Here is a 24021-nt window from a genome sequence, read left to right on the forward strand (position 1 = left end):
CAGCCAAAGTGAAGCGTGGTGCTGCTTTATTCAAACTTCTTCCCCATCCCACACAAAGCAATTAAATGAGGAGGTGCTGGCGGGGAGCCCCCCCCCCAGACCCCAGAGAGCCTGCCTCCGTAGCCCTGTTATCTCCTCCTCGGGATCAGGTCCCTGGAGAACCCCAGCCTGCAGGGAAACAGGCGAAAGAGGGCGTGTGGGAACCCAACCTTCCCATCTACCACCACCGCCACGAGAGCCCGTGGCAGGGTCTGAGCCCACAAAGAGTTCCCCTGCTTTGACCGAACCAACACGTGGATTTAGTCCAGCCCCCAGATCTGCCTGATGTCAGGGCTAACTTGTGTAAGCACAAGCATTGGGCAGGACAGAAGGGCCTCGGCCCAGACTGGTGACAGAGGGGTCCCCGCTGGGGGCTGGTGGCAGCTCACTGCTGGGGACAACTATGCCTGAGGCCGCCCTTGTCACAGGCCCCATTGCCGCGGGAGGACGCCAGCCACATGTGGCCGACTGTTACTGATGACTGTCTTCAGCAAAATGACCGTGTGTTTGTTTGTCGGGGGACAGTTCGGTGGTGGGAACAACTGTTACCTCCTGCAAGTAGCTGTCAGATGACACTGGGCAAGTGCGAGGATTTTCGTTTGAACTGACAATTACGCAGCCCCTCGGAAGTACCGGGTGGATCGGAGTGGGCAGCCAGTTACTGGACTCGATGGAAGAGAATGATTTGGGGCTCATTTGATTTTTATTGTTATTATTGAATTTTATCTCTGCTTTGAATCGACTGGTGGTTGGCTGTCTGTAATTGTTGAAACCAGAAATTGGACGTAGGTGTTTGGTGGAGAGGACCCAGGGACGATGACTTGGCCGCATGGCCGTGTGAAGGGACAACTGTCTAAAACCAATGCAATGGATGGCAGCTTTCCCCCACAACTGGTTCCCTGCACTGAGAAGCATGCTTTTCATTTGTCAGCCACGTGGTTCCACAGGTCAAGTTCCACGTCCTTTAACCAAACCCACTGGGCTAAGAATGACAAATGGTTTAAACAGATGCTGGGGCCGATCACAGTAAGCCAAGAACTATTGGACCGAATTTCCGAGAGACTCAAGGAGTCCTTCAGCCTGAAGTTGACCCAGTTGTGAGCCTCCCCCAGGCCCACGGGAAAAGCAGGCCAGCGAGGGGGACACAAGCGGGTTGTCCTGAAGTCAGCCGGGTGATTCACCCGGGGCCACCAGGGGCCACCAAAGCAGAGAAGCAGATTACAAGACAGCTCCACTCCTCCCAGCATGGAGGCTGGGGCCTGGCGGGTGTCACACTTCTGAGTAGGGGGGCGGTGCTGGGCCCCCATCCGGACTCTTGTATGGTAGAGACACCGCTTCCTCGTAGGACGGCAGGACCACCTGTGAGCAAGAGAGATGGGAGCTGAGGACTGGCCAGAAGGAACCAGGATCCCAACCTGGAGTCAAGAGGCTCCAGCCCCGACCTCTGACAAAATGGATGATGGTGATACCAGCACGCCTTGGGGACATCCTACACTAGACACGGCATGCCCGAGACAGGTGCACTGTCTATTTCTACAGGGGACAGACTTCCTTCTGCCTGCCCAGCTTCAAGTCCCTGTGTGGTGTTAACAAAGCACCATTTTCCCTGGAAGAACCTTTTCCATCCACATGCTTTCAGAAAACTTGGTCCCACCCCTCAGATCCAGAGTGGGACATGTGACCTGAGTGTGGTCACTCAGGGAAGAATTTCGTCCTCTCTGGCTAACATCAGTGGTTTGAGGATAGCTTGTGAGCCAAGCTGGTCCCTGAGACATGCTCCTGGGCCTTTCTGCTGGGGTTGCTAAGAGGGTGGGGGATGTCAGCCTAGGGTTTTTGGCAGTCACTTTGCCACCATGAGGAAAGCAGAGTCAAGAGATGGAGAGGATGAGGTCACACCCAGGTGACCAACCTCACAGCCAGCCTCTGTGAGCCAGACCTACATTGGACCTTCAAGTTCTGGGAGCTAATAAATTCCTTTTTTTCACATAAGTCAGATTGAGTTGGGTTTCTGCCACTTGCAACCAAAAGGGTCTTGACTAATACAATCCCCATTTTATAGATGAGGAAAGTGACACCAAAAATTTAAACCAGCTGCTCTTTTCCCATGATGTATTCAATGAGCTACTTCTAAGTGTACCTCATCCCTCCACCTAGAAGGTCCCTTCCCTTTCCCAGCTAACTTGTATCAGCTGAGAGTCTAAGACTTGGACAAGTATCACCCATTCCAGGAAGCCTTCCCTGATACCCCAGGTGAAGCCAGGTACCTCCTCAATGTTTCCCTTTCCCCCATACTTCACACTGCGTTGCTATCAGAGCTCTGTGTCTGGATTTCTTGTGGGTTCTACAGTCCCCTAGGATGGGGTGGCATCTGCTTTCTTTGTACCCTCACGGTTGGATGCAAAGCAAACAATGAGGCAGAAATGGTGAATGCATGAATGAAGGAATAAATCCTAGACTATCAGAGCCAGAAGAGATCTCCACATTTCTTCTGGTCCAATCATCTCACGGGGAGAAACCGCAACCCAGGAAGGGAGAGAGACCTGCCCTTGGGGACACAGGGATTGGCAAGGCTGAGATTTGATCCCCCACCGGGCTGACCTTCTGCAGCTTCTTGGAGCCGCTCCTCTCCTCAGCCGAGTTCACGTACTTCATGAATTTGTAGCATCTCCACACGCACTTGAACATGTAGACCTGGAGAAAGAGCCAGATCAGACAATGCTTTGCTGACCGTCCTCACTGCCCCAGCAGGCCTGGGACATATGCAGGCACTTCCTGGGCAGCCCCAGCTCAACCCAGAAGGTGACATCTGGCTACTGCACTCAGCTCCCTGTCCCGGAGCAGGGTTACCTCACCTGCTGGTCCCAGGTGTTCTGAATATAGTTCTTTCCACGCCCCCCCCCAACGACCTCGTGCAGAAGGGGGCTTTGGGGGACTTTGGGCCCCCCTCCAGCCTCCCGGCAATGGTCCTGCAAATTGTTCTTCTCTACCCCATTGGGGCTAGAGCTCACCACCTCCTGAGATGGCCGATGATGTAAGCAACTGCTTTCTCTTAGCAGTGGTTGTAAGTTAAGGGGGGATTTTCAGGGTGGGGAGGGAGGCCCCCAGGGGCCTGTCAAAGGAACAATAACCTATATAGGTCTCTGCCCCCGGTGCCTCCTAAGAAATGAGGGTGGGCCCTGTCTTCTGAGATTTCTCTTATCTTATGGAACCCCATGATGGAAACTCAAGAGGCAGGAATAAATAAAATGAATTATAAAAGAAGGAAGTAGGAGGCAGGTGAGGGAGGGTGACCAGTGAGACAGAGTGAGGAAGAGAGAAAACTTCCCCCAAAGGCAGATAAAGAACTGGAGGGGCAAGGGAGACAGAGCTGTGCGCTGGGCCCTGGGGACTGGCTCTGCAGGAGGGTATAGGATGTCAAACCACCACCCCCCCACCCCACCCCACACTTGCTCCTTGAATCCTTCAGGAAAGTTCTCACTGAACTTCAATGAAGCCCTTGGGCTAGGCCCATCCTTTGAGGATGGCTCAGAGGGGGGAAGTTCCGTTTCCAGGCTGGCAACAGATGACAGCAGAAGCTGCTCAGGGCACCAGAAAAATCAGGCAGCGACACCCAGTTACACCCACACATACACAGAAAGATTGAGAAGAAATGCGCCCCAGTATCAGGGGTGCTTGTCTCTGAGTGGTGGTGGGTCGTGAGCTGATTGCCTTCTTTCTGCTCATCTGTAGTTTCCAAATTTCTACGATGATCCTACTTTACTTTCACAGTCAGAAAAGAACACTCTTGAAAGCCTTTCCTTCTGCTGAGTTGACATCAGCCTCCCCAGAGCTTTGGGACACAGCCTCCAGGCCTGGCCTCTAGAATCCCCATGAGAGTCCTTTTGGTATTTGAAAACCCCTTCAGTCATCTCTTTCCAAGCTGAATTGCCCTGGTTTCCTTGACTCCCTCAGATGGAAGAGTGTTCTTACCTCTCCTCCCTCCTGGTTGTGTGGCTATTAACACTCTCCAATTTGTCCTCTCTCTCTAAGAATGGGGGACCTGACATGGGACTCTATCTTCTGGGCTTGACCCCCTCAGAGAGGAATTAAACTATTCCCCTCCCTCCTTCATACGACCAAACCTCTAGTAATGTGACCTCAGGACCCATCTTTACTTTGGTGCCTGAATCTTATAAAACTGTGACAGGGACAAAGCAATATTAATTTTGTCCCTTTCACAGATGAGACCTAAAGCCCAGAGAGAAGTGACTCAGAAGGCAACCAAACAGCTAGCAAGGGGAGAGCTGGAACTCATATTCAAGATTTTCTGAATCTGATTTCAGACAGAACAGCTCCTCCTTCCCTGGATCAGGGTCTCTCTGGGTTACACAGTAAGTCTCTGATACTCGAACGCAGTGGTCTTCCCTGCAGCCCCCTCCCCCTCAATGCAGTGTCCCCAAGGATCCCAAGTGGGGTCCAAGGAGCTGGTGGGGGAGGGTTGGAGGAAGAAGCCAAGAGCAAGTTGGGCAGCAGCGGGAGACAGTGGAAGACTTCCCTGCCTCCTAACAGTCTGGCATGGGAGGGCCTGGGCAACGCAGGCTCCCCACCCTCCCCAGGGCCGTGTCGGGGGGCCTCTCACCTTCAGGATGAGGACGGTGATGAAGGTGATGGAGAAGATGATCATCATCTTGATAAACTGGCTGTAAGCCACACCCTCCTGGCTGGGGAGGTAATTCTGCAACAGATTTGGGGGCCGCATCAGTGCTTCTGCCCACAAGGAACCCTTCCGGGGTCCACTCGTGGAAGAATGAGACCATGTGGTACAACCGCTGTCCCGGCTGACCCCTACCAGGGCCCTAGGAGACAGGCACTCCGTACCATCAGTCCCCCGCGGCAGGCGAGTAAACCAAGGGAAGCAGGTGCAGTGGCTACCCGCCCAGTTGGCTCTTCCCTGGCTGGACCCCCCCGGCCCCCAGCAGCCACAGGCCCGTCTCTAGAGGCTAGGCTCACTGACAGAACCACCCTGTCCCCACACACGTGTGGGGCACGCCACAGCCACGCCAGCCAGCCATCTTGGGAATGGCCCCTCCAGAGCTAGTCAAGCCCTTGGCGTCCACAGCCCCATCCCCATGTCAGGGGGCGGGAGGGACCTCATGAGAGACACTGAGTGCAAATGACCCAGCTGAGCCACTCCCAGATTCCTGGCTCTCAGCAACTGTGAGATGGCAGTTGTGCATGGTTTCAAGTCACTAGGTTTGGGGACAATATGTTAGACCACTATAAAAAATGAATATTATTTTTTTCCCTTAGAGAGAGTCTTTATTATGTTTATCTGAGTGTGTGTGTGTGTGTGTGTGTGTGTGTGTGTGTTCTTATCATGGACATCCTTAATTTCTTCAACTCAGATATCTCATTGATTCAAGAATCTCATCATGTCTGAAGAGTATATGTAGAATTAAAGCCTGAACTTCACAAAATCACTTACTCTGTTGCCACAATGATTTCTAAGGTCGAGAATGAGATTGTGGGTTGTGTTTTGTTTCTGTTACGCTTATCCACACTTTGGAGTGAAATACTAAATCCAACATTAAACCAAAACATGGGATTATACGAAAGATGATGCGAAAATGCGAATTCTCAAAATTCGAAATTTCGGAATTCGGAATTTCAAAAATGCGAAAGGCCCTACCTGAACAGTGACATTCTTTTGCAAGGCTGGCATGTGGGAACAAGTTGTATAGGTAACACGTGAGACTGGAAATCAACCTGTCATATCAGAATGCTTTTGTAGTTTTTCATGTATTGTATGTGCGGTTACACTGATAATCACGCCAGGGATAATTACATCCTTTAGTGGTGTTAATTTGGGGATTTGCAAAAATCTGAGGACGCATCTTTATAAAAGCCAGGCTACTTTATCATTGATCAAGGGTTGTAGAGAAAGGACCTGAGGCAGTCATCTGGTCCTCTTTAGTTATACAGGGTAGTGCCCTGAAATCGTGCAGAGAAGCCTCAAGGGCCATCTTGAGATGTGTTGAGTGCCGCCTTTCTCCATGAATTTTTTAAAAAAATGCATATTATTTCTGCGATGCAATTCACACCACAAGGTTCCCTCTGGGATCAGGCAAGGCCGTCCCTGAAGTCACAGGTCTGCCTGCTTCTTCCCTTAGTCTCACGCGCTCCTCCCTCCCCTTTTCGAGGGTCTTCCTGAGAGCTCTCCCTCAGTCAGGTACTCACACAAGAACCCTCTCCACCGGCTCTACCTCTAAGGAACCCAGCCTAAGCACAAAGGCACAGAGAGGAAGCAGCTCGCTCAAGAGTACAGAGCCAGTGATGGGGGCGGGCCCCCAGCCCACACTCACCATGTGGTTCATGGCCTTGAAGTTGAGATAGGTGGGTACTTCCATGTAGGAGCTGCAGAGGGTCAGGATGCTCAGGCAAAAGTCGAGCAGCTGCAGGGTCATCAGTGGGACCTTGGAGGGGCCCTTGAGGGCAAAGGCAGGAAGGAGACAAACCAGCAATGAAGCCCTAAGCCAGAGGTCCCTGTGCTGTTCGACACAGTCAGCCAGAGACACCAGGGAATTTCTAACCCACAGGACCCAGAAAGAAACGGATGCCCATTGTTGAGACATCCCGCCGAGGGCTGGCAGCGGGACCTGGGCTCCAACCAGGGCCTCTTGATGCCCAGCCCAGGACCAGCAATTCAATCTCTTCCAGGACAACAGTTAGGGAAATTCTGAAAAGTAACTTTTGGGGAGCTGAGGCAGGGATCAACACCTCCATCATGGGCATCTCCCCTATGGATGTTCATAGTTGGCTTTAATCAACTTTATCTTCCTTCTCTCCACTTGGTTACAGAGGAGGGACAAAGCGGGGTCTGGGCACGGAAGTGGGCATGTGCCCTTTCCTGCTGTGTAAACTCAAACGGCTGGTATTAGCCAAGTCCCCACAACGTGCTGCCTGCCCTGTATATACTGTCCTCTCTTAATGACCCCAACACATGGGGATGGGGAACCCTCACAGGTGCATTTTACAGAGGAAGAAAGCTGACCTGATTTGATGGGGTTTGGGCTTATCAACAAGGGAGGGCCCAGGGGACAGAGCCCTCCTGCCACACACACCCCCAGGCTGGCCGGCTGTGGGACGTGGAGCAGGGCTGGGTACTCACCACCCAGCTGCTCTTGGAAGTGAAGTTGAGGAAGGCGGGCAGCTCAATGTAGGAGCCCAGCAGGGTGAGCAGACACAACAGGTAGTCCATGATTTGCAGGGACAGGAAGGGCAGCAGGTACTTCTCCCGGTTCTAGAAGATAGGCTCAGCACTATCAGGGAGTCCCCCACAGCCTGAGGTCCCCATGTGCCTCCCCCCAACCTCATTAGAAGCTCCCTTCCGTCCCTGGGTAATATGGCCCTCTCCCAAATCCTCCCCTCCTGACTGGGCCCAGGTCATTCCCAGTGGACCCACATCCCTTCCCCTGAAGGAGGTTCTGGGATGCGGAGAATGTAAGACCCAGACCCTGAATGCCAGGCGTCTTGGTGTCCCCAGAGACACGGAGATAAGTGCCCCTGGGCCTCCAGAAGCAGCCAGGACAGCCTTCAAGAACCCAGCCAGGAAGGGCTTTGTGTCCATTTTACAGATGGGAACATGTCAGAGAGGACTTCCTGGAGGTGGGGACGCTGAGGCTTGATCTGGAAAGAACCATGAAGGAAACGGGGAGGGTATTGGAGACAGAAGGGCCAACATAAGCAAAGGTCTAGTGAGGGGGAGGGAAGGCCACACGGCTTTGGTGGTGGGACCCTCCTCTGTGTGGACCGCTCTTGGGGTGTTTGGTCACGGTCAGAGGCCCTTGGTGGCCAACACTGAAGGTCCTCTCCTTCAACTTCAAGCAAGGGATGACTGTGACCAGTGTGAGTGCTCATGAACCCACCCTTGGGGACAAAATCACAGAAGGGTGGTTTTGTGGTTTCTCAGGTGGCTGTCTAAAATCACTCAGGAGGCAGCCGAAAGAGCCAAGACTCAGTCTCAGGACCTTCTGGAACCCTGGTCCACTTTCCTAGCTGGATCACACCCGGCTCTGCACGAGGTACAATTGCCCCCTGGGGCACAAAGCTTCCATAAGGATGCCATTGGCTCAGGGAGCGATGGGGGCAGGGCGGGCAAGGGGCATATATTCCAAACAGCCCCTGCTCCTTCCTTGCCCCACGCTGCTGGCTTGTGAGTGCCGGGCCACCAGCTCCCCAGGGAGGACACTCTTGCTGGGTCCTGCTCCGGTGGCTCTGTGTTGAGGCCCTGGCTTCCTGCCCCCTGGGGGCCAAGGGACAGCCCGGTTCCTCTTCACAGAAGCCTGAGCCACAGCCTCTCTCTCTCTCTCTCTCTCTCACCAGCTCGCTGGGTGGAACTGAGCCTGACGCATCTACCCTCCCCTAGTCTGGTTCCTCTCCCTGATTACGAAACCCACTGCTCTCTCCCCTTCCCACACCTTAAAATGACCCCTTCCTCTTCTCACTCATGTGTGTCACCAGCTGGTATGACCGAAGTGTCCATGTGCCTGACCCTACACTTGGGTTGGGGGGGGGGGGGGTCTGCGTCAAAGTATGGAAACGAGGCTTTCCAAACTGCAAGAGAGCGTAAAAATCTCTAGGGTGCAGGGCGAAGGGGGGCAGTCTCCCAAAACACCCACCTCCCACCCTCTTGGTGGCCATTGCTGCCCACCCAGCAGGTGTGAATGGGGGTTGGCAGGAGGGTAGCTGGGGCTCCTGGCCAGCCCCCAGGCCCTGATTCCCATTCCCCTCCCCTACAAACCCTCACCTTGACCACTCCGATCAGCAGGCTCAAGCTGATGGCAAAGAGCATGGTGATGAGCAGGAAGCTGGAGACCAGGTTAGCTGGAAGGCAAGGAGGGCAGTGAGGAGCTCCGAGGTGACCCCAGGAACCCCAGGCGGGTTCCGAGGACCACATTTTGGGAACCACTGGTGTGGGGGCTGTGACAGTGAGGAGTGAGCTCAGACCCTGCCCTCCTGCTGTTCTCAGTCTTGGGGGACTACGGAGATAGCAAAAGAGCATTTGGGGTAATATGAGATGCAGGGTGGGAGAGTGGCCCGGGTCTGCTTTAGCCAGGGAGAGGCCGGGGAAGGCTTCTCAGGAGGTAGCCCGTGAGCTGAGTGACCGGGAGTCCAAGCAGCTGAGACGGGGCTGAGCTCGGTGTGGTCTACACAGCAGAAGCAGGGAGCGAGGGGGTGCTGCAACCCAGAACCAGAGAGGCCAGTGGGGGCGGGATCCCACCATGGGGAGTTTCTGTCTCATTCCAGGGTGGTGGGCAGCCACTGACAGATGTCATCAGGACAGTCCTGCTGTCACCTTCCTAAGGCAGTTGGGTTTGCAAAGCACTTTCCTCTCTGTTCTCACACCTAGAGACTTGGGTGGAGACAGGTCTCTGCTTGCAGAGGAAAGACCTGTGGCTGAGAAGGAAAGAGGCAGGGCAACTAACCCCAGCCCGTCTGCCCAGAGCCAGGGCCCCTCTCCGCACCTGCTCTCCCCACACCTGCCCCTCCCGCTCCAGAGTCCCCAGGACCTACCGAGCCGGAGGTAGCCCTTCTGCCACACCTTGCAGGTCGTCTTGCCGTGGACCACCTCCACTGAGTGCTCGATGAACAGCAATACACTCATGATCTGAGGGCAGACAGAACATCCATCAGTGGGGCCTATACAGATCCACCCCTGCTCCCTCCCCCCCCAGAGGGCTGGGTCTATGGAGCACCCTGAATCAAGTGTGGCCTATACACATAGACGGCTCAAGCTTTCTTCCTTTTCTCAGTTATGTGAGCTTAGCCAAGCTGCTCAGCCTCTCTGTGCCTCAGTTTTTCCATCTGTAAAATGAGGCTAATGCCTATAGCTACCTAAGAAGAGTGAGTGAGGATATCCCAGGAGAGCACTTAGAACCACACCTGGTTCTCAATAAAACAATAACTGTGACTACTGAAGGTCAAGTTTGGAGGGCGAGCGTCTGAGGGCTCCTACCAGTAACTGGGTCCCTCTTCTGCACCCCTTTTACCACAACTGGCTTTGGGCATTTCAGGATCTTGGTCAGAGTTTCTGGGCAGCATAGAGCTCTAGATTCTTGGAATTACCCACAGAGGCGTGGCAGCACCTGACCCATGACTCCCCAGGGAGCCCTGCCAATTCTATCCCCCATGGCCCTTCAATGTCCCCATCTGCAAAATGCAGGTACTATAATACCTGCTTCGTAGGGTCATAGTGGGGCAGGGTGGAATCATTCACTTAAAGTAGCTCTGCTCACTATAATGATTGCTGTTATCCTCCCTGGAAGGTAGGTTCCAGGCAGGGAAGGCTTATGTCTCTCTTGTTCACTGGCCTAGCTACTGTGTTGGATGGATGGATGGATGGATGGATGGACAATGAATATACCCTATCCAAATCTGACAGACCTTAGTGTTGTGGCCCTGGTGACAACAGGAGTCTAGCCACAAATTTGAAAAGACCTCGGAAGTCACCTTGCCTGTGCCCTCTGCCATCAGACACAGGACTCCTTTAAGTACGTCCGGCCAGGGGAACTCCCAGTCTTCTGTGTGTCCACCCCCTTGCAGCAAGCCTTCTGCCCCTCCCCCACCACTGCACACCCACAATTCTCCAGACACCGTCTGGCTGCGCTGAGAATCACAAGACTATCTCCTTCCTTGCCGTGGATGCCCTACCTCTTTTAATATAGCCGAAGTTTACATTGGCTTTCTGGGTGGCCCTGCACTAGTAACTCGTGCTTAGCTGACAGGCAACAAAACACCCACCATCTGTTTTCCCCTTGCTCACTGTGTGAGGGTTTTTTAGCTCAGACACGGGTCTCAATTTGTCTTCCTGCCATGTTACATTCTGCTCAGGGGGCACAAAGGGACAGCACGGAAGTGATGAAGAGCTGAGCTCCAGAGTCAGAGAGAGATGGTGCTGAACCTGGGTCCATATGTGACCTTGGGCAAGTCATTTCACATCTCTGAGTTTTCTCATCTGGAAACTGGCAATCACTGGATTTAGGAAGGAATAAATTGTATTGTGTTTATAAAGCACTGAGCCCGGGGCCTGCAGTGAGCGTTCAGCAAACACAATCTGCTTTTGGCTCCTGTGAGCTTATAGGGGGTCGTGGAACAGACCAAGAGCAGGGTGCCGGGGGGTGGACAGCGAGCTCGATCTAGCTGCCCCATCTACCTGGTACAGGGTGAACCAAAAACGCTTTGTTTCACCAAAAAGTTTGAGATCAGCCCCAAGGGGAAGGCAGATGCTGTGGGGGCTGTGGCTGGCACCCACAGGAAGTAGCCGCAAAAGAGAAAAACCACTTCCTTAGCCCCTGAAGCCTGAGGCTCCAGCCCCTCTCTTCCCCAATTTCACCTTTAATGAGGGAAGGAGGGAGGGAGGCAGATGACAGGTCCATCCAGGACACAACAGGACACCCTGCGAGGGGGTGAGCTCCCCATCCCTGGGGGTGTGTGAGCAGAGCACCAATAAGATGCAGCTGCGCTTAGAAGGGCACATGAGTATCTACCAGGTGTGGCAAGAGAAGACTCTGGAAGTCCCATGAATCCAGAACTGTCGGAGATCTGGAACGAAGCTCAGAATCAGACAATCCCAAGCTCCCAGCTGCTTGAAAGGGTCTCTGCCCACTTATCTTCTAAGCACCCTCTGTTTGTTTGATAAGCTCGGCTTGCCCAAGGACATACGGCAAGTTGCGGACACCGTGGAGACTGGAGTCTAAGTCCCCCAGGGGTGTCCTGGTGTCTTTGCACACACCCCACTCCCTGAAACACCTCGGAGCCCCCGCTAGCCAGTACCCCAGAGTGTGCGGGTATTTCGATCATGCACCTATATCAGTAAAACCTTTTGAACACACTCCTCTATATTTCTTTCTTTCAAAATTATATGCGTGTGCTACTGTTCTGTTATTACCAACATCACACACACACACACACACACACACACACCCAGAAGTTACTAAAGAACGTAGTTGAAAAGTGGAAATTCTAATACTGTCCTCCCGGGCCCCCCCCCATCATCTCAGGCATCACCCCCCTTTGGAGACCAGTGCTAACCCACAGCTGTCCGCAGCCCCTAAATTCGGGCCCTAAACGTCTCTCCCAGCCCTGCCACGGCACCTGTCATCCTGCCATTAGCATCCCAGCTACCCCCACCCCCCCACCCCACCGTATCCCGTGACCCTGAGCAAGGGAGGGAAGGGGAGGGACCCCGGTACACCCTGACTAAGGTGCGCTGCCCTCACGTCCCAGTGATCCTCCCAGAACAAGCCAAGGGACTATTGTGAATACTCCCACCCCCATTTCACAGACCAGGGAAGCAAGGCTCAGAGAGGGCCAGGGACTTGTCTGTGGCCTCCAGCTGGTAATGGGTAGGGCCAGGATTCAAGCCCAGGCCAACAAGCCCTAGATTTGACACCTTCCGCTATCCTTCCAGCACCTCCCAGCCTCTGGCCTCTGCCCGATACCTGGCCCCCTTCCCCGCTCCCATGCCGGCGCCCTGGCTGAGTCAGAGGGGCACCACGCCCTCCTCCCCCCACAGCTTGTTCCCAGGGCAGCAGGGGCAAGAAATCATCCTCCTTTTGTACAAACCCCTTGGGTTTAAAACCAGGCTCAGCCTTTCCTCCATTTCTCCTCCCGACAGTCCTGGAAGGGGAGAGAGAGATTTCTGTTCCCATTTGCCAGATGAGAACCCTGAGGCCCATAGAAGGCAGGCACCAGCCCCAAGTCTCAGAGCCAGGCAACCTCAGCATCAGCCTCAGACCCTCTGCTGGCCCCCTAACCTTTGGCAGAAGACACCAGCCTCAATCCAGGAGAAAGATAGGAGTCTCGCCTCCCTAGAAGATGGGATGGAAAGTTACTGATATTTTTTGAGTACCTATTATGTGCTCAGACCTGCACACACAGGCTTATATCAGTCTCCCAAAACCTTGCAAGAGAAGCAATATTTCCCCCATTTTACAGATGAGAAAACAGAGGCTAAGAGAGGAGAAGTCACATGGCCCAGCAGGCATCTGAACCCTGGAGCCTGTGCCCCTAAGGCTCCACCCAGGGCTGAGTGGTCTTGCCAACCAACTGCCTACTCCCCCGCCAGGCAGCTCTAGACACCACCACCACCACCCCTTCTCAGGACCCGGCAGCTGGGACACGAGACCACCCTCTGCCTCCCAGCTCCCAGTGGGCCAGTTCCCAGTTCAGCCCCACCTTCAGTTTACCTGCTCTGGTCAATGAGGACAAACACTCCTGTTTGCACCCAGGGCCCCTAGGATGATTGAACTCCTGCAAACCATGCCCTCTCACCTCTAGGGCACCCAGGGTGGCCCGCCCGGAGATGCACCTTGCACATCAGAAGGCCCTCACCGCTCCACCCATGTCCCTGACCAAGAGGCTTTGTAGTTCTGGGAAACTAACTGGCTCACCTACAGTGCATGCTGGGAGAGGCCCAGAGCCCCCCAGCATCCAGATGTCCCAGGGCCCAGGCCCTCACCTGCCTCTCGCCCCACCCCCCACCCCTGTGAGTACCCACCAGGACAAAGAGCTGCCTTCTCCCGTGACCCACGACCTCTGGGGACAGGACAGGGCTCTTCTCCTCCCACAAGCCTGGGAAACAGCAGCCACTCACCACCCTCTCCTCCAGCACAGCGTCTCTCTCTGCCTTCCCTCTGCAGCATCGAGGTCATGCAGAGTAGAGCTAGGGTGTATGGGTCAGGTGGTCCCGGGCCCGACCCAAGCTCTGTGCCCCTGAGCAAGCCACTAACCTCTCGGAGCCTGTCTCCTCGTCTGGGGAATGGGGACAATAACCAGACCTGCCTCGTAGGGCTGCTGTCAGGTGAAAGGACAAGCTAGCATGGAACCAGGCATACAGCTTGTGCTCCATAAACGAACACGTTGGTCAGGATTCATTAATCTGCATAGATATTCGTTCACTCCTTCTGTTTGTTCATCTGGTAAATACTCTTGGAGCACATACTGGCTCCAGGCTCTATCCAGAGAAACCACTGACCCTGGCCTGGCCTGCAGGTGTCGTGGACCCTGGGGAAACCACAGGTCACCAGTGTGTTCAGTGCCATAACAAAGGACACGAGGAGGACCATGGGCCCCTGATGAGGGAGTGATCACCACCATCTGGAAGACTCAGGAAGGCTTTCACAAATAGGAAAAGTCCGAGCAGGGTATTGAGGGATAAGTAGGAGTTTCTCAACAGAGAAGAGAAAAAAAGCATTCCAGGAAGAAGGAACACCATATGCAGAGGCCCAGAGGCTGAGAGGGCAACTCCAGGGAAACCCACAGGCAGGAATGCCTCTCCCTGAGGGAGGGAACATTCCCAGTGTGCCACTGAGCCCCAGGACAACGCAGTGACCAGCCCAGGTTCACGCGGGAAGTCTGCTGCAGAACCAGAATCAGCCTCAGTCCTGACACGGAGTCAGGGCTCAGGCGACAAGACCACATCCGTGGTGGCCAGGCTCAGCCCAGCCCGCCATCACCGCTGCTCTCCATTCCTCTTTTGTACCTCTTCCCTCTGCTTCTTCCCGGTTTCGGTTCCCATTCCCATCCCCAACTCGTCCCTTCTCTCTCAGTAACACGCACAACTTCCCAGAGCTCGGCAATGGGGCAAGTGGCCAGGAAGTCAGGAGAAGGCCTGTGGGTTTGCCTGGTGGTTCTGAGGAGCAGCCAACAGCTTGAATGAACTAGAGGCGGCAAAATCACGGAAGGTGGGAGACACGGGGGCACCCGTGAATATGGCCAGGGCCACAACAGCAGCGAAGCCCCAGCTGAGTGTGGACAAAATGTTGGCCGGGCGGGGCTGATGGGGGCGACCATGCTGGGAGGTGGGGGGCCATCATGTGGCTGGGTTGGGTCATCATGTGGCAGTGAATGTTTTGACGACAGGGGCAGCAATAATAGAGGTGACCATGTTTGTGACCGGGTAACAGACAAAAGGCGATAGACAGAACCCCAGTGGGCATGCTGGGAAGCCATGATGGACTGCCTTGATAATATGGCCGTGACATTGCTGCTGATGTTAGTGACAGCAGTGACATCTTGATATGACGACCACGACGACAATCATGGCGGTGGAGACACGAAATCCCCAATTCTAGGGCTCAAACACCACTCTCCAGTCCGAGGAGGTGGGCTCACCCTCTCTGACCTCTGGGGGCTCAGGACCCACCATCTCAGAAGAAGGTGGGCAGAGCCCCACCCTCTGAGATGCCAGGGGGTCCCCTTTACAGAGACCCACTCCTCGGTGAGCACCTACCAGGTGCCAGCCAATGCAGGACCCTTTCTGAGCCTTCCACTTTATTTGCTCCTGGCAAATCTACCAGGTCAGATTGTCCCCCCACTTACACTGGAGGAAAGCGGTGGGCGGGGGGGTGGGGGGATGGTGGTGCTCAGTATGACTTGGCAGAGGTTGCACAAGGAGCCAGGCCCGGGCATGTCCTCAACCCTTCCCCAACAGATAATGCAGTTTGCAAAATGGGAAGTGGGTCCCCAGGGCGCACACCCCTTCCTGCCCCTCTCCCTTTTCAGGGCCACCCCCACCCTGACCCTGTGTCCTCTGGCTCTGGTGGCCCAGCCACCCAAGGGTAGCAGCACATTTAAACCATTATCATCACCTTCGTCATCACACCCTCGCTGAAGCTCGTCTGCCCACCCTGTTTTCCCTGGGGGCCCCTGGCTTGTCTGGGGGGCGGGGGGGATAAGAGAAGAGAACCAGACACACGAGCGTCAAGAGGAAACTCTCCTCCCCAGCCCCTCCTCACCAGCCCATACTTCCTGCAGACACTTATGAAGGCCAGGGCGGCGGGGGGGGGGGGGGGGGCATTCCCTCACAGCATTATCTCCCCAGCCAACCCCAGGTACCATCTGCCCGGCCCTCTTGGAGGAGTCCGGGCTCTGCTGCCGCCCGGGGCCAGGCTGCCTGCTCTGCCCCAGAGCCGGCTCTCCTCCCCAACCCCCACCAAGGCTGTTGCTCTGCTCTCCTCGCCCCCACCCCTGCCCCTCCACTCTTCACTGACCCCTCCACCCGGCCAGGTTGCCTCTCTGGGCCTCAGTTCCCTCATCTGTGGAACAGAGGGAAGGATCCCTTGCCTCATGAGGCGGTCACAAGGAGCAGATGAGGTGACACGTATCTGCTACCAAAGACGGATCCACTCAGAAAGACGCACTGACCTGCAGAAGTGCTCGTGTGTGGTCGGCGAACCATAGCCCCCCACGGCCACTCTAACTATAACCTCCCCAGACTAGAAGCAAGCCTCCGCAGAAGGACAGGCAAATACATGGTGATATATTCAAACAGTGAAGTACCGTGGTGGGCCTTTGGAGGGGCTCAGGGTCATTCTCCAGGTTTGGCCAAAGCCCCCATCATCCTCCACTTCCTGGGTATCTGGGGACACACCGTGCCTCCAAACTATTCTCATAAGCCATCAATCCCCTCTTTACCTTCTGAGCGAGGCCACCCCCCTCCCTTGAGGGCTACTGCTAGCACGGGACAGGGCAGAGGCCAAGACCTCCTGGGGACACCCGCAGCCCTTCACCCTCAGCTCAGCCTCGTGAGAAAAGCTCTTCTCTCCCCATTGCTCCCCACTTTGCAGGTGAAACTGAGACACGTGGACTCCAAGTTTGGACGAGCCAGGCCCCCTAGCTCTTAGAGGCAAGTCTTACCCAGTCACCGCCTAGAGGCGCACCCTCCCCACGAGGTCCGGACCAGGAGCCTGAGGCGGGGGTGGGGGGCGGGGGGCCGGGGGGGGGCCGGGGGGGCTCTCCTTCTTCTTCCACCACAGGCTGCCAAGTTGACTGGCCCCTCCAAGCTTCTGTCCTCTCCGGCCGAATGGAGGCTCCCAGGTTTGCTGCCATTTGTGGGGGTGTTCGTGAGGTACTGGGTGTGCCTCCACCTGGTTTCCTGTGAGTCTCAAAATGACCCTGCACGCTAGCGTCACTGACCCCCATTTGCCAGGGGAGGAAATTGAGGCTGGGCATGGGGGAGGGAGACCCTGGGCTCACAGCAGGGCTAAGGGCTGGAAGGGCAGGGAGCCAGCACCTGCCCCTGCACAGCTTCATGCTCAGCTTCCTGCCTCATTAGGGCTTCAGGACTCTGTGTCACCTCCCCCCTCCCACCTCCATCCCCAAAGAGACCAGCGCAGGCCTCGCAGCAAGCACAGAGTGAAGTCTGGGTTCCGGGTCTGCTGCCTTGGGCTCAAACTAAAAGCTTCATTTCCTGGGGGAGCTCAGTGTCAAGGTGGTGACCGAGAAGCATCAGACCCCCCCCCAGACTCTGCCCTCCAGTCATGGGGCCCAGTCTGAACAGGAGGACCCCCTCCTCCCAGCTGGTGTCTCCCCAGCCTGAGGTCTGGCCTACCCTCTCCCACCTCACAGGGTGGAGACCTCCACCACTCAGCCCCCCAGGCCTGGTGGCACAGGAAATGTTCCACTTTGCCCCCAAGGGATCTAGCGCCCAGGCCGCAGTGGGTCCAGTGGGTCCAGCAGCCTCCACAAGTAGCTGTGTGGGCCTCCAACATTTCACAAGTTAGCTACATGTCCCAGAGATGAGAAGCGTAACTCAGGCCCAACTGGGCCCCCTGGGCCATGGCACTGGGGAGGAACCACAACTCCCCGACTACCCCTAGCGGCCTCTTCACACCTTCAGGAGGGGCACAGACCAAGGTCTTTCTGCCCCACATGGGGCATCAGGTGTGAAGGCAGAGGCCCTAACAGACTCTCATCTGGGGCTTTCCCCACCTGGCAATTGGGGCCTATTTTTAGGCCCTAAACAGATGAGATGAGCTTTCAAAGGTGTGTCTGTTCCCCCATCCCGCTCTGGGCCCCGGCTGGCAGCCCCTCACCCCAGTGGGGCCACACCAGCTCAATACCTCAAAGCAGTCACCCTTGAGGCAGGAATTCCTAGCCCTGGGTAGCAGATGAGGAAACTGAGGCCCCGACGGCAAAGGTGTCTGCTTACTCCGGGTCATATCACATGTTAGTGATGGAGACCGTGCTATGATTTTCAATCTCAAAATGGAACAGAAAGAAGAACCCCTGGGAGTCTGAGAAGGACAAATCAGGAGGGCTTCCTGCAGAAGGATGCTTCCTATGAGCTAGACCATAAATCAGAAATGAAGACTTGGGGAGGGAAGGATCTCCCAGACAGGCGGGCCACCCCCAGTCCACGGGCCAGGTAAGGAATTCATTTGTTCACCCACTGGTTCATTCCCCACACCTGTGTACTGGAAAGGGCGCCCCCAGAAAAAAAGCCGCTGTCTACCCTCTGGAGCCAGCCAGGAACCTTCCTGGCCCACTGCTTTCTCATCTCTAAAAGGAGAGGATTGGACCAAGCAGAGATCCATCCTCTGGGCTATGAAGCCTGAGAGAAATAAGAAACTCCATCCAGCCTCCCCCACTACTCCTCACAGCCATCCCTCCCTAAACCCCAGCTCTAGGAACATCTCAGTCTTCCAAACATCACAGAGCCTCTCCCTCCCCCGAGGCTTTGCTCAGGCTGCTCCCTCCCCAGCAGCCCCAAGCACACACCCGCTCATCCTAAGCACACCTCTGGCCTCCTCCAAGAAGCCGTTCCTGAATCCCCAACCTCCACTCCAGGACTGGGCTCAGGCCCCTCATCAGTGCGCCCGCCCGTGTCATCTACCATCACGCCTCTCCTTGAGCCCGGAGCCCCTGGAGGCACAGGCCATGGACGTGTCAGGCCCAGACCCGGGCCTGGGGCTCAGCACGGGGAAAAACGAAGTCCTGTTGGAGAATTTATCTGCATTAAAAACAGGCTCCTTTACACAAGAGAGGTTTGCTTGACTTTCTTTGTTTTGCAATTTAAAAAGTAGCATGCTAGAGCAACCAGAAAAATAAAGCAGCCCTGGGTTATAACCCAAGGCATAAAATAAATAACCACGAGTTTCTATGGACATAAATAAATACATCGTTTAGTTATAGAACAGATAAGGAGAACAAACCGATCTCCCATGAGAAATTCCACATATCTCTAATATTAGGTAGCTCGTCTGCCCTCCAGAAGTAACTTTCCACTCCTTCAGTGACGTTCTTCCAGAAAGGACAGTATGGGGTGGGGGACAGCGGGGAGAAACCCGACAAACACGACCTTGGCCAGGCGGTCAAGGTCACCATGAACGGTGATGAGACATGTCGGGAGTCCACACCTTTGATAGGATGGGCTGAGAATCGCCCTTCACCTCTGCCGCCTCCCTCCCAAGAACACTTCACCGGAGCCCAACCAAGAGAAAACTAAAAGTCCCTTTTGATGAGTATTTGACTAAATGTATGAGCAGTACTCCTCAAGACTGTCAAGGTCACCCAGAACGTGGAAAATCTGAGAAACTGTCCCAGCCAAGGGGAACCTGAGGAAGCACGAGGATTAAATGTAACGTGGTACCCAGGGTGGGATGCTGAGAGAGGAAAGAGATCCGAGGGAAAAGCTGAGAAAATCTGATTAAAGCCTGGGTTTGAGTCAGGGTCCTGATGGGGACTCGATGGTGACAAATGTGCCATTCTAATGTAAGATGCTAGCCCCGGGGGAAACCAGGTGAGGAGCGAACAGAAACTCTACTGTGTTCACAAGAGTTCTGTGAATCCAAAACCATTCTAAAATTAAATTTCCTTTAAAAAGCAGTACACGCACTGAGCGGTCCGTTGAGTGACCGACTCTTGATTTCTGCTCAGGTCACGATCTCAGGGTCATGGGACCAAACCCCAAGTTGGGCTCCCTGTTCCTTGAAAAGCCAGTTTGAGATTCTCTCTTCCTCTCCTTCTGTCCCTCCCCCTGCTCATACTATAAATAAATAAATAACACAAGCTTTTAAAAAAAGTAGTTTATGCTCATTGTACCAAGTAGAGAGAATATAGGCATGTAGGAAAAATTAGAGTTTTCATAACCCTATTACCCAGAGATAGCCAGAGCTAGCCTCCTTCTCTCCTTGGCCTAAAGCAGGTGCAAGCTTTTCATCTGGGCAAGGCATTTTAATGCAATTCTAGGCAGCTTGGAGGGGAAAAGTCAGGGAAGGAGCTATTTCTGGGCAAAGGGGTCTTCTGGGGACTCGCCCACTCCTGTCATTGGCTTAGGACGTACTTTGGGTTGCCAGACAAGCCAGGCCCAAAGAGGCCAATTTAAGAAAGGTCTCTGGGGGTCCTGGGTGACTCAGTAGGTTAAGCATCTGCCTTTGGCTCAGGTTATGATCTCAGAGACCTGGGATAGAGCCCCTCATCGGACTCCCTGCTCCGGGGGAAGTCTGCTTTTCCCTCCTCTGCCTCTTCCTGGCTTATGCTCTCTCTCTCTCTCTCTCTTTCTCTCTCTCTCTCACTCTCTCTCTCAAATAAAATCTGTAAGAAAGAAAGAAAGAGAGAGAGAGAGAGAGAAAGGGGAAGGGAGGAAGAAAGGAAAGAAAGAAGGAAGAAAAGAAAAGAAAGTTCTCTGACTCCTTTACACATGCAAGTTTGAGTCAGAAATCACCCGTGACCAAGGAAACCCTCTACACAAACCCAGCGGGACCTTGAGGGAGACCCTCCAGACCTTGGACACAAGAGGGTCCTCCCATAAGGAGGTCCCCCATGACCGATAAAGTGTAGCGCTGTCTGAGGATACCAAAGACCTAATTTAACCCTCCCCAGAGAGGCCAAGTCCAGGAATAGCTCTCAGTGTGCTGTTGTCATCCGTGACCGGCCCCAGATGACAACCGTCTGGGCCATCAACACATCTGGACAGCAGCTTCTCTTTTTCCATCCAGATGTTAGAGACCCTGCCAGCACACCTGCCACCCAGCCCCTCCCTGTCCTTTCTGGGAAGGAGCAGAGGCTTCTCCAGACTATGATTCTCCATTGCAACAAACCAAGGAGCCCAGAGAGGACTGCCCAGGCCAGGAGTCCAGGGTCCAAGCTTGCCCTCTGTTCTCGTGCCTTCTGCTCTAGAACATCTCTTGGCTCCCATGGTTCATGTTACAGACAGTGATCCTCAACTGGGAGTGATTTTGTCCCCAGTGGACATTCGGCAATATATGCAGATATTTTGGTGATCACAGCCCAGGGGTGCTGTTGGCATCTTGTGGGTAGAGACCAACCATGATGGTAAACATTCTACAATGTGCAGCTCAGTCCCCACAACAGAGAATTCTCCAGGCCCAGATATCAGTAGTGCACTATAGTGAAGGCCTCAGCTTGCTCTCAGCCCATACCACCTCCCTCGCCCCAAGCCGAAGCCTCTAAGTTGATCTGGGTAGTATCCCTACACAAGCTGCTACCCCTCAGTCTCTATACTTTGCACACCTGTTCCACCCTGTCCGTACTCCCCACAAGAAATCTCTATGCCTCCACCAGCATTACCACCTCCAAGAAGGCTTCCCTGATCACTTGCCCACACTTTCTCCAGCTCTGTGAGCGGGCCCCGATGTCACTTCCCCACAAAGAGGTGAGGACCTCAGACAATGGGATAAAGAAGAAACCCCAACGGGGCACCTGGGGGGCTCAGTTGTTGGGCATCTGCCTTTGACTCAGGTCATGATCCCAGGGTCCTGGGACCAAACACCGCATTGGGCTTCCTGCTTGTGGGAAGCCTGCTTCTCCCCTTTTATTCCCCCTGCTTGTGTTCCCTCTCTCGCTGCCTTGCTGTCTCTCTGCCAAATAAATAAATAAAAACATCTTTAAAAAAAGAAAGAAGAAGAAGAAGAAGAAACCTCAAGGGTCCCCAAGTCTGCACCACGCAAGACAGACAGCGGCTGGCCCACATGGCTTGCGTATGGACTCTGTCTGGCCAGCACGGGAATTTCTTTCCATCTCGAATCAGTCACCAATGCAGAAACATATCAGAAAATGCAGCATAAAAGCCTGTGTTTCCTGCTTCCCAAGGTGTCAGAAGAGCAGCTCCCGGGCCCACTACTCCTTGGTGGCAACAATCAGCAGAAGCCAGAGCCAACCCAGGATGGGACCCCCAGGTCAGCGCCGACCGTCTGTGCCACCGCCCTCCTTTCCGTGACCTGTCCAGCCCGCAAACAGGATGGAGTTAGAACCCCCAGGGCCAGTCCCCTGACACCCTCCATCATTCTTAAAGGGAAAACTGAGGCCCAAGAGAAAAAGTCATCCCAGGTCACACAGCCAGTTAGTGGCAGAGCTGGGGTCTGACCTGGGCCCACCTCCCACAGGGACCCTCTGCGTCCATCACTGTCCTCCAGAGAACATTATGCTATCTCAGAGCTTAAAGAGGCCCTAAGGATTGGGGGTGGGGACAGCCAAGGTGCCCTCGCCATCTCTCAGGGTCACCCCTCTGGCTGGAGCCAGGCAAGACAGCCTCTGAGCAACTCCCCAAGCCAGCATTCTGGGGTCTGACAGCTTAACTCTGGCTACGCGGCCATGGGCGCTGGGTCTGACGCACACCGATAACAAACACTTCCTCTCCGTCAGGCACTGCTCTGAGCCTTGTAGATATGAACTCCCTTGATGCTCTCAGCAGCCCTATCAGAGACGTAGTACTATTTTCAGTGAGGAAACTGGGGTTCAGAGAGGTTAGGTAAGCAACCCGAGGCCGCACAGCTAGGAAGCAGCGAGGCCAGGACTTGCACACATGCGTGCACCCAGAGGCTGTGAGCTGATGCCCCTCGGGAGGCCGTGCTCTGGCCACAGCCCTGCCTGACCTTCCCCGAAGCAGAAGGCAGGTGCAGCCAGGCTGAAACAGGTCACAGACACCCACCACAGAATGCCAGATTTAGGCTAATTTTGAGGAAGCCCTTCTAGGCTCATGAGAAAACGGTTACCCACAGGCCCTGGGGGAGCTGGGTGTGGCTCAGAGTGGTACAGTGGGTGGGGGTGCAGGGAGATGGTCCGGACAGAGACCCCAACCTTCACCCACCAAGACAGAGTGGGGAGCCTCTGGCCCCAGGGGGCTGGGGCTCACCCAGTATCTCCCTACATTCAGAGAAGATAGAGGCTCCATGCTGGGGCTGTGCACACCAGCTTCCCAAGGGGAACCGCTGGGCCGCTTCTCCGGAGCGTGGGCCAGGCAAGCCGTCCTACCCATCAGCACAAGATCGCAAGTTTCCTTTGGTGGAGAGAAGGCCGTGGGGTGCCAGGCTACCAACCAGAGGCTCCAGCCCCCTCGCTCCCTGCTAGGGAGTCCGGCCTTCCTCCCCAACCAAAACGCCCAGGGCCCCCACTGGGGAAGAAGCGGATCCAACTCCAGAAGCAGTCTGGGTCCTCAGACCTGCCTGCCTTCCACAGCCCCTTCCCAGCTGCTGTTGCATTGGAACCTTGTGGATGCTAAGTCATCCCATTTTATAGCGGCAGAAACTGAGCCTTGGGGGAAAACAGTGAGTTCCATTCACTTAGAAGGAGGACCCTTCTCCCACCCCTGTTCCTCCCCGGCTGTGGCTGCAGAGCCCCCTCCCCTGTTAGGCAGAGGGGGAGACTGAGGCCCAGTGGTGGGCGGTGGTCCTCCCATGGTGGGGAGTTCCGTAGATGGGGGCCCTCTCATTTACACCCGTGCGTGCACACGTACACACACACACATGCACACACACACACACACACACGCACGCATACACAGCCTCCCCACGCCTGCCTGCACACTCACCATGTGGTAGATGGCCAGCGCAGTGGTGGCAATGCGGACGTTAAAGCAGCAGCAGGTCTGGTGGACGGCAGGCGTACGGGGGGCCATGGTGCCGCTGTCCCCTGCTCCTAGGCACTGACAGGGAGAACCCAGCGCCTGGGGCAGGGCAGAAAAGGGGAAGCTGCAAACTGCCCTCCTCACTTCCTTCCTGCCCCTCAGACAGGCAGGGGCCCCCACTCGTCACCATGGGGGCGGGGCAGCAAGGAAGGGCCACAGCCTGCCTCCAGAGCCCTGCAGCTGACCCACTGCCCACCCCCGGGGAGGAGGGCCTCCCTGGAGAAGGCAGGTTCTTGCCCCTCAGGACCCCGCCATTCGGTAGCCAAGCAGACACATGCCCTGCTCACGGGATGCTC

The 24021-nt window shown here is 55.1% G+C and overlaps 1 protein-coding gene across 1 annotated transcript; it reads right to left on the minus strand.

Annotated features, from left to right (window-relative positions):
* Nucleotides 1–9: 9 nt before the first annotated feature.
* LAPTM5 (lysosomal protein transmembrane 5) lies at nucleotides 10–23793 on the minus strand. Its single transcript, XM_004740964.3, has 8 exons — nucleotides 23630–23793; nucleotides 9592–9685; nucleotides 8825–8901; nucleotides 7187–7318; nucleotides 6381–6503; nucleotides 4658–4753; nucleotides 2638–2730; nucleotides 10–1398 (listed from the first exon to the last, which is right to left on the minus strand). Exons 1-8 carry the CDS (start codon nucleotides 23714–23716, stop codon nucleotides 1309–1311), a joined length of 792 nt encoding a protein of 263 aa, XP_004741021.1. The 5' UTR covers nucleotides 23717–23793; the 3' UTR covers nucleotides 10–1308.
* Nucleotides 23794–24021: the final 228 nt, after the last annotated feature.

Source organism: Mustela putorius, unplaced genomic scaffold (genome assembly GCF_011764305.1).
Source record: "Mustela putorius furo isolate JIRA1106 unplaced genomic scaffold, ASM1176430v1.1 tig00003853_pilon_pilon_pilon, whole genome shotgun sequence".
Taxonomy (NCBI): domain Eukaryota; kingdom Metazoa; phylum Chordata; class Mammalia; order Carnivora; family Mustelidae; genus Mustela; species Mustela putorius.

Bases quoted from the DNA above. Each gene is read 5' to 3' on its own strand.
- LAPTM5 (XM_004740964.3), bottom strand. From the start codon at position 23,716: ATGGCCCCCCGTACGCCTGCCGTCCACCAGACCTGCTGCTGCTTTAAC. The intron at 9,686-23,629 runs GTGAGTGTGCAG...GTCTGCCCTCAG, and splicing joins CGCTGGCCATCTACCACATG to ATCATGAGTGTATTGCTGTT. The intron at 4,754-6,380 runs GTGAGTGTGGGC...AATCTGTTGCAG, and splicing joins TCAAGGCCATGAACCACATG to AATTACCTCCCCAGCCAGGA.